Source organism: Octopus sinensis, linkage group LG7 (genome assembly GCF_006345805.1).
Source record: "Octopus sinensis linkage group LG7, ASM634580v1, whole genome shotgun sequence".
NCBI classification, from domain to species: domain Eukaryota; kingdom Metazoa; phylum Mollusca; class Cephalopoda; order Octopoda; family Octopodidae; genus Octopus; species Octopus sinensis.
Window position 1 is genome coordinate 99,267,558 of NC_043003.1, and position 11,542 is coordinate 99,279,099.

General features: G+C 36.4%; 1 protein-coding gene across 1 annotated transcript; it reads left to right on the forward strand.

Moving 5' to 3' along the window:
* The first annotated feature begins 10,864 nt into the window (after positions 1 to 10,864).
* LOC115214481 lies at positions 10,865 to 11,233 on the forward strand. The gene has a single exon (XM_029783680.1). It carries the CDS (start codon positions 10,865 to 10,867, stop codon positions 11,231 to 11,233), a length of 369 nt encoding a protein of 122 aa, XP_029639540.1.
* The last annotated feature ends 309 nt before the right edge of the window (positions 11,234 to 11,542 follow it).

Consider the following 11,542-nt stretch of genomic DNA (forward strand, 5'->3'; position numbering starts at 1 on the left):
CATATATATATGTATATGCATATATATATATATGCATATATATATATGCATATATATATATATATATATGCATCTCCATGCATATATATATCCAACGATATATTTATATATGTAAACATTTACATGTATATGCACATAGTTTATATATATATTATATATTTACATACATACATAGATAGACATTACAGGTACAGGCATACAACATATATATATGCATGCGAACACACACATATACATATGTTATAATCCTATATGCATATATATTATATATATACATATATATGCATATATATATAACATATATATATACATATATATGCATATATATATATATATTTTATCCATAATATATATTATAGTGCATATATAATATACATATATATGCATATATATATATTATATATGCATATATATGCATATATATATATATATACATATATATGCATATTATATACATATATATGCATATTATATATATATACATATATATGCATATATATATACATATATATATATATATATATATATATATATATATATCCATATAATATATATGCCATATATATATATGCATATATATTGTATCTGCATATATATATATATATTATAATATATATATATATACATATATATGCATATATATACAATATATGCATATATATGCATATTATATATGCATATACATATATATGCATATATATGTATATAAATATATATATATATATATATATAGATCATATACATATATATGCATATAATATGCATACATATATATGCATATACATATGTATGTATGTATATATATATTATATATATATATATATATATATATATATATATATATATATATATAGTGCATATACATGTATATGTTACATATATAAATATATCGTTGGATACATATATGCATGGAGGCGCATTGGCCCAGTGGTTAGGGCAGTGGACTCGTGGTTGAAAGATCGTGGTTTCGGCTCCTAGACCAGGCGTTGTGTGTGTTTATTGAGCGAAGTCACCTAAACTCCACGAGGCTCTGGCGCCCCCTGTTGTTCTCTTTCGCTCCAAGTTTCTCTCAGTCTTTCTTCCTTTTTCTTGAGTAACGCTGTGATGGACTGGCGTCCCATCCAGCTGGTGGGAACACATACGCTGTAGAAACCAGGAAACCGAACCCTTGAGCCTGGCTAGGCTTGAAAGGGCACATAAATAATATATGTATATATATACATACATACACACATATATATATATATTTATATATATATATATGTGTGTATATGCACACATATACACATGTATGTGCATACCTTTGTTTTCACTAGGTAAGATGGTTTCATCTCGCAATCACACCAGTAAAACCCATGTGATGAACTCAGTTGTTAATTTCCATTAAAACGTGCCTGGCTTTGCACTTTTTTTGGTCTGTGATGCACATTTTGTATATTGAAACGACTGTAATCACACACACACTCATACACACACTACATCCATTCTAAGGCAAATATTTCACATGTTATGTTGTATGTGTATATAAATTATATAAGAACTTCAACTGGTATCAGTGTTTCATTGTTATTTTCAGAAGCTGAATGATCTGACAGCCTGTCATGACATAACAGAACTAGCTTCAATTTGATGCCTTACAGTGGCCAGCTTGGTGCCTCTCTACTGTGAATTCATTTTCTTTCAGAATAAACCTTTGATGAGTTAATAAAATAACTACTGAGGTCTATTCTATCAAGAATTTTCCCTTGCAGCAATTATTGTCGTTCTTTTATTATCCACAGCATTGTTTTTATTAAGCTAGTTTTTGAAGACTATTTTCTCTATTCTGTTGTGAGTGCTGTTTTATTGAGGTTAGCATGGCCAGTTCTAATACCAGATGTTCTGGTACCTATTTGTCACAGCTTTGTGACTTAACACTTACAGTTAGAGTGAGTTGTCCAAAAATGCAATAAATGCTTGCAGTAAATAGGACGCAATGTACCATGAATACATCATTCATTCCATTAACATACTCCTGTTGAAAATTGCAATTTTGTAAATAATGAAGAATTTAGTAAAATAACTTTGATGTATTTAGTTAGTGGGTGGAACATTTATTAACAGAAGTTAATGAAGGTTTTAGTTTAGATCACTTTAACTCTTTTGTTACATGTTTCTGTCAAACTACACTGACATTTCTATTAATTTTGAAAATTCTGAAGAACTTAGTAAAATATCTTTGCTATATTATTAAGCTGGTGAACGGAACATTTATTAATATGGAGTTTTTTTTATTTAGATTTCTTTGGAAAAGGAAGTTTGCATTTTATAACCAGGAACAGTCTCAGATGGGTTGGTATTTATAGGATTGATAGAGCAATGTCATATGTATTTGGTATTTCAAGTTTCCTTGTGTATAACAAGTCCATATTTTCAGAACATGTTGCCTCCTACTAAAGCCTTGGGCCAAACAAAGCCTTGTGAGTGGGTTTGGTAGAGGAAAACTGAAAGGGGCCCTGTGTGTGTTACCCTTTCTTGGTATTGCATGGTAGTTGTGAACAAGTATCTCCATCATACAAGTAGTGTCATTTGTTTCCAATTTTCTGTAAGAACATGTCTGATCATAGTGAAATATTATCTTGCTTGGAAACAGGTGATGGTTGACAACAGGAAGGGTATTTGGTTGTGGAAAATCTGCTTAAAAAAATTCCTATCTGTGTAAGCATGAAAAAGTGAACGTTATAATATTTCTTTTTCCTTTTTATTATTAAAGAAAGGCAAAGTTGACCTTGGTGGAATTTGATCTCAGAACGTAAAGACGGACGAAATGCTGATATGCATTTTCCCTGGCATGCTAACAGTTCTGCCAGCTCGTTGCCTTTGCTACTGTTAATATTGGTACACTCTTATCACTGAATAACATCGAGATATTTGGTATACATACAATGATATAACTTTTATCAAATGACTCATGGTGGCAAAATATACTTCCAAAGTTACTCATCATGTGACAGAGAATACTATAATTATTCTTAATACATTCCAGAAGATTCAAACGTCAATGTGCTAATCACTGTTTTTCATCATTGGAGAACAACTTCGAGATGAATGTGTTTTCATAACATACTTGATTCATTAGCGTAAGGGTGCTTTAGTTGTGTCTCATCAGGCAAATGCAGCTTGGACTAATGAACCTAACATGAGTTTGTGGCTTTTTCTTTGTAAGTTCAGCAAACATTATTCATTGATACATGCTGACATTTGCCAACCGATAATAAATTGTTTTTTTGTATGGTGAACAGTGAATTAAAAATACACTGTTATCTGTTTGATTCTCACTGTTCACCTAAGTCTGCTTTGTACACTGCTATTTTGGTGAGAGTCAGTTTTATCCAGGATACCCTACCAGTTTAATAAATCCAGTTCTAGTACTTGCTCCTCACATCTCTGTAGATGTAATGTCTTGTTCAAGGATGCTCTAAGAAAGGTTGCAGTAAGTATGACCTCAACAACCTATTTAATCTGTTGGTAGTAGCAATGCCATATGTATAGCCATTTCAGATCTGTAACAAATTGATATTTTCTGAATGTGTGTGTATTTTTCTTATAATAAAAAAAGATTCCTCCATTTCAACACTAATAGTAGCAGTGGGTGTGTATTCTTACTGTTGAGTTTTCTACCTGTTGTCTTGTCCTTTACTCCCTGCCCCATTTATCACTTTACCTTTTCATCATTTGGGCTTGCTTAAATCTCTCTCTCTCCTCTCTTTCTCCAGTGGGAGATAACTCTGTCCAACACAATGTCAGATGTTTCACATAATCTGTGAAATTGCTTCATTAATACATGTATAAATACTAACAATAACTTATGGAATAGTAGTTAAAATGTTGAGCTCATGTTCGTATGGTCAGAGTTCGATTCTTGGACCAGGCAACGTGTTGTGCCTTAATGTTGTTCCATTCTACTGAGCTATGAGTTCTAGCCATCTATCGGTGCTACTCTCCGCTGAAGGAATTAACCTTTTAGCATTTAAACCGGCCATATCCGGCCAAAAGTATTCTGCCTGTTTTATGTTCAAACTGACTAGATCTGGTCTCTCACACCAGCCCTACAATATCGTTTTAAAAATTAGCTACCTCATCAAAATCTCAAAGTTACAAGATAATGCATGATTCATTCAAAACAATGTAGATGAAGAAGCATTAATTTTGGCAGAATAATGCGAACACTAAAGGGTTAAAGATGGCATTGAAAGTTAACAAAACAGTTTACTTGTGAGTTCTTGGGAAAGATATTCTATCAAAAGCACTGTGTTTAACAGGCTCAAGGCCTATAATTTTGAGGATGGGGTTAGTCAATCACATTGACTCAGTGCTGAATTGGTCCTTATTTTATCGACACTGGAAGGATGAAAAGCTAAGTCAACCTCGGCGGAATTAGAATTCAGAACATAAAGAACTGGAAGAAATGCCTCTAAACATTTTGTCTGATGCATTAATGATTCTGCTAGATATTAGTATTTAGTCCAACATTCTACCAACATTTCTCATTCTGAACCCAAATTGCTCCTCATGAAACAGCACTGTTATTTTACTTGAGGGATATGTGTATATGACAATGCAAGAATATATTCTTAGACTAGTTTTAGTAATTCGGGCTGAGGCCTTGCTGAGGCAAAGCATTTTTAATTGATTATATTGATCTAAGTCCTTTGGTATTTGTCATCGTTCTCTCAAAATGTGAACTGTAAAATGCGCATCAACATAGGGGGAGATAACTCTGTCAAAAATATTGCGTATTATTTTTTCTTCAGATATACATGCATGTGTATATACTGTTACCAGTCATGCTAGGGGATCGTCAAATACATCATCATCACCGTTGCAATGTTCACTTTTCCATGCTGGCATGAGCATGAGTCAAAATTTGTTGACGCAAATTTTCCATGGCTGGATGCCCTTCCTGTCACCAACCCTCACCTGTTCCCAAGCAAGGTAATATTTCTCTATGGCTACACATGTTTTTTCACCGAAGATTGGAAGCAAATGTTATTGCTTGTCTGATGTTAATACTTCATCACAACCATCATGTGCTGCCAAGACAAGGAAACGCGCATACACACGCACACATCAACAGACTGCATGTGTAACTAGCAAAAAGTAAACTTCTGGACTGTTGGAGATAGAAGACTAGATGTTATTAAATGACATAGGTATTGAACATTTACATTCAAAACCCCAAGTTTCCTGCTAGAGATTTTATTCGATTCTCGTTATCGTTCTTCAGCTGCTGCCAGCGTGTTTAGTCACACGGTTGGTTCATCTTCTATATTAATAAAAGCGAAATCCTGCCTATCCAGTATCTCAGTCTACATTTGCTCTCCATAGACATATATGGTTTTGGAATCGGGATGATCCCAGGATTGAAAATTTGCCCTTCATTTAGTTTTTGGACATCAAGCATTGGGATTTGATTTAAAATCATTTAGGTTGCTATTTCTAGCAGGTAAACCATGGCTGATTCACACCATCTTGGTTAGCATTTGTGAGATAACGTCAGATCAAGGGGGAGGTAAATGATATTAGCTTTGTTAATTTTACGTTGAGATAAGAACTTAGGGACAAATTGGCCAACATTTGGAATTTAATTTGGGACTGAATAAGATGATTGCATTACAGAATTAATTCTCAGCTGTCCTTAAACTCTGATTAAACACCACTGGGGCATCATGCCGCAGGCCCAATTAACCAACTTTTAAGCTAGTATATGATAAACAAACATATCTTGACTTGCGTCAATAATTGGTTCCTAGAATCCAACTTCTTAAAATAATGACACATATTTTAAAAACATTGCCAGTATGGGTGTGTGGTAAGAAGCTTGCTTCCCAATCACATGTTTCCAGGTTCAGTTCCACCGCGTGGTACCTTGGGCAGATGTCTTCTACTATATCCTCAGGCTGACCAAAGCCTTCTGAGTCGATTTGGTAAAGGGAAACTGAAACAAACCTATTGTGTGTGTTTATATATATATATATATATATATATATATATATATATAGAAAGAGAGAGAGAGACTTATAAGTAGAGGATATAATAAAATGATTATATCAGTGGCTAGCGTATAAAAAAACCACCATACTGGTAAAATAGATTTTTAAGTATTGGGTCGGTAACTAAGTTCATGCTGTTTTTTAAAAAAATTTTTAATTCTTTAAAAGGTTTAATAAGAAATAACAACTAATTAATCAATAATGTATTCACCCATGTTGTTTACAACTTCATCCCAAATTTCAACATGATTTTTAATACCTCGTTGGTGGAATTCACCCGATTTCGACTCGAAAAATTGATCCAACCAAGCTCTCAATTCTGTATTAGTACTGAATGAAACTCCATGCATAGTATCTGAAAGAGATCAAAAGAGTTGGAAATCCACTAGTGCCAAATCAGGAGAGTACGGTGGGTGTGGCAGCACTTCCCAGCCATGCATTTGAATGGCTTCTTTGGTCATATTGGCGATATGAGGTCGGGTGTTGTCATGCAGCAGAACTCCATGCTGTCGATTAGGTTTTTTTCTCTTGAATAGCTGAGTTGAGTTGTTCCATCTGTTGAACATAGAGTTCTGCATTGACCGCTTGGTTCTGTTCAAGCAATTTTAAATGGATAATCCCTTCCCAGTCCTACCATACGCACAGCATCATTTTACATGGATGAAGATCTTGTTTCACGCTCGGTGCCGCTTGTTTACCAGGACTAAGCCATTCCTTACGCTGCTTCATATTGATGTACAGGCATTATTTTTCGTCGCCAGTAACGATTCAGTAAAGAAATCGTTGCTTGTGTCCATGAGCGGTGACGAGCAAGCAAACCAGCTGAGATTTTTGTTCTTATCACTTAAAGCATGCGGAACCCATGCTCCATACTTCTGAACCTTTCCCATCGAGTGAAGATGCTTCTCTATAGCAGTGTGAGAACATTCCATTTTCTCTGCCAAATCCCTTGTTGTGTGACGAGATTTTTCGTGCAAAAGCTGGTTTAATCGCTCTTCATCGAACTCGATTGGACGGCCAAAACGAGGTGCGTCTTTGAGGTCAAAATTTCCATTTTTGAGCTTGGCATACCAATCACAAGCGGTTCTTTCAGCTATGGCACCCTCTCCATAACAACACAAATGTCACAAGCAGCTTTTGTGGCCTTAGAACCTTGATTAAAAGCAAAAAGGAGGTGTCGAAAATGCTCGTTTTTCTTAACTTGACATTCCATTTTAATGATCTGAAAATAAGGCAACTGTAGATTTGGCCCCAGTGGCACCAACAAGGGACGCTGTGCTTTTTTCCATCCTACCTTATGTCGTAGACTTGTTAAGGGCACCTGTCCATATGGTATAATGGGAAAAAACTGCCCTCACCTCCACCCCAAATACTGTCCTAAATACAGAGTCCATGGTCCTGATCCCAAATATGGATGCACAAAAGGCAATGGATGCACTTTCTTCCATCCTAAACTGTGCCAAACTTTTGTATCAGTAAGGATGTGCTTAAACCCAGAATGCAACCACCACCATCTGAAGGGCACAAAACGATCGCAAAATAAATATAAACAGCAACAGAGGAGACCTACGACAACAACAAAAAATACAACCACATTTCACCTCCTACAATCAAACAACGAAGACAGAACCATGAAAAAACCATAACACCAAATAACATAAACATGAACTATGTATCCTCTGACCAAGTGGAAAACCAAAGAGGCAACTCTTTTTTACTGACTTACCTAGAAGATATGAAGGCCGACCTAAGCCAGGAGATCCAACGAGCTATCAGCAACCATTTATGCAAATCACAAGGACCACACACCCACTACCAACTAGAAAATCATGTACACACAGCTCCATACAAAAACTACCCACATTGTTATCACTGAATAACATAAAACATAACTTAGAACAATGCAAACATCAAACTACCCTTACCTCGACATTCCTGTTAAATGTACGTGGCATCAACCCATCAATCATTGTCCAAAAATGGAAGATCCCATATATAGAGAGTTGGCTTGCCGAAACGGCACATGGCTTCCCTTTCTTTATTCTTACTGAAACTCACCTAAACAACACACATATGGATGCCGAGATGAAAATAAAAGATTTCACCATCGCTCGTGCAGATCGCACAGACCGAAATAAAGGAGGGACAGCCATCTTTATCCAGGACTCCTTTTCAGTTGATGCCAAGGACATATTTTCCAATGGCTATTGTGAATCTATATCACTGTTCAATAAAGCCAAAGAATAATCATTGTTGGTCTTCACAGGCCTCCCCAAGCACCTCTAAAGTGCCTCAACAAAATCAAGTCCTTCCTTCAAAAATACAACTCCGGAAACATACTAGTGATGGTTGATTTTAACCTCCCTCATATAAACTGGCCCACAAATACTCTGAAGTTAGGCAAATGCTCTACATCAGATAAAGCAGCAGCAGAATTACTCTTTAATCTAATGGATAAATTCTTCCTGACTGAGCTAGTGCTCGAACCAACAAGACAGAATAAAACGATCTTGGATCTAATATTAACCAACCACTCTAGCTCCGTTCACAGTATTTCAGTTAAAAAAACTCTCCTCTCAGACCACGACATGGTACTCTGCAATTTTAATTCCCGACATATAAAAACCAAACCAGCCAATCCCACTCCATGGCACTCATTTGACAACATAAACTTCCACAAAGCGGACTGGGGAGCAATCAGAAAGGGTCTGTCTTTCATCGACTGGTCTTTTATTCTCAATCCCACCCAAATTGAGACCGCATGGCAGCACTTTGAGAACATTGTCACCTATACATGCTCTCAACACGCTCCTACGAAATCTACTAACACAAACAGAAACCGGCTCCATAAAAAGAAAAAAAACACTCATCAAGCGCATCAAAAGACTCAATAAAAAAAATCAACCAGTTAAAATGTTCCCACATACAACATCCACATTCAACAACAATGAAAAGACTGGAGTTGGAAAAACTTCATCTTCAGACCGACATTGAAACCTCCATTGAAAATCAAAGAGCTGTGGAGGAACAGTGAGTAATCAAACAGAACCCAAAAGTGTTCTATTCTTATGCAAATAAGCATAGAACCACTGTCTCACCCATTGGGCCATTGATTGATGATAACGATGCTGCGATGCTAAAGAAATGGCAGAAATACTGCAGAAACAATACTGCTCTGTCTTTAGTGTTCCCACTGATATTGACGTAAGAGAAGCGAACGAAGTTGATGCCCAACATAAAATCTCAGACGTAACTTTCACTGCCTCTGACATCATAGCAGCAATAAATGAGGTCAAATACTATTCTGCTGTAGGCCCTAGTCTCCCGCTAGTCTCCTGAAGGAATGTAGACACCAACTTGCAGTCCCTCTGACCAACCTCTGGAGAAATTCGTTAGACTCAGGTTATATATCAAAACAGCTTCTATCCCAGTCTGTCATCCCGGTTTTCAAACAGGGAAACAGATCCCTTGCAGTCAACTATCGCCCAATCTCACTCACCTCCCACATCATTAAAGTGTTTGAAAGAGTGTTAAGATCAAGGATAGCTGACTTCCTGGAGACCCACAAACTCCTAAATGCAAATCAACACGGCTTTCGCTGTGGCAGGGACTGTCTAACACAGCTCTTACACCACATTGAAGATATACTTAAAGCCTTGGGAACAGGTTCGAACTCTGATGTCATATATCTTGACTTCAGTAAAGCGTTCGACAGGGTTGACCATAATATCCTACTCTCAAAATTGGCAAATGTTGGAATCCGTGGAAAAGTTCTACACTGGATTATGTATTTCCTGGCGAATAGAACACATGTTGTATTCGATGGAGTCCACTCAAGCCCAGCAAAAGTCCCCAGCGGTGTCCCCCAGCCTCTAACAATATCAGAGACCTGGGCGTAATTGTTGATGACAATCTCAGTTGGAGTGCCCACATCAACAATAAGGTCGATATAGCTCGTAGGATGAGTTCCTGGATCTTAAGAACCTTCCGGTCCAGAGAACAAGGTGCCATCATTCCACTTTTCTCCTCCTTTGTACGGCCACACCTTGAATACTGCTGCTTTAGTCGAAACATATCTAAATTTATATATATATATATATATATACAATATATATATATATATAATATATATACAATGGAATTTGAAGGTAGTTTACATAACCCAATATCAATTGATTTCATGTTGTGCATGAGAAAACATGTTTTGCAATCTTCACTTGGAAATAGTATTTAACATCTATTTCTAAAATATTCATTACGCCAACTCGTGTGCGTTTCTAACTTTAATCGCCCCGCTCCGTTTAAAGAGAAAACTATCGTAAACACTAAAAAAGTAAATATATGAAGCAGACATGGGTGATTCTTTCTTGTCTTGGGATCCACGGTCAAATGGCTGGGTGGAATTGTGCGAAAAATTACACAGATGTGTAGAATCATCCGATGGTGTTGCTGGGCTTTTTATTTTCATAGCTCCCATGGCTACGAAGGTAATCTACTATAATAATACTCTTGTGTTTATGAATGGGAAAGGAAGGGGTGATAGATGAATAAGGAAGGAAAGGGTCTCACTAAACATGGAATAGACTATTTATCCAATTTTAAATATAGTCCTAGTCTATTCTACAGATTACCTAAAATACATAAAAATCTACATATTTGTAAAGCCTGCCAAGTTTCTCCAAGCCTATGCATTAAGTCCCCCCACCTACTGACCTCAAACTGAAACCCATCCTTGCTGGCCTTTCTTGTGAAACCCACCGTCTGAGCAACTTCCTCGGCATCTTAAACCGTTTCTAAAATATGTGAAAAGCTTTATCAGGGATGACTTAGACATGCTGAACCACCTCCCAAAGACAGTAAAGGAAGGAACCCTGTTAGTATCATTCGATGTGGTGAATTTGTACACCAATATCCCACACGACTATGGTATAGAAGCGACCACCTTCTGGCTAGAAAAATTCCCAGAAGAGATCCCAGGACGCATTAACCACAGATTCATAATCGGAGCACTCAAATTCATCCTGCTGAACAACAATTTCATGTTCGATACAGTTTACTATCGACAAAAATGTGGAATTGCAATGGGAAGCCAAGCTGCTCCAGTGATTGCGAACCTTGTAAGTTATATCAATCATCACTACAAAAATATGACGCTCATTTCATTGCTGTTTAAAGGAGAACTGGGAGAGGTATTTGGATGATTGCTTTATACTTTGGAAAGACAGCATGGACAAACTCCTCCATTTCAAAATGATGCTTAACAATATTAATAGCAACATACAATTCACCATGGAACACAACAGTAAACAACTCCCTTTTCTTGACATCCTAATTAAAACAGACACCTTTTATAATCCCACAGATTCTAAACAATAGCCATTATTTAACTCATGCCACCCCAAACACATAAAAATTAATATACCTTATAATCTAGCGAAAAGAATCTGTGCCATAGTTTCGGACACCTACACACGTGAGCAAAGTCTACTGGAACTCAGATCAATACTAAT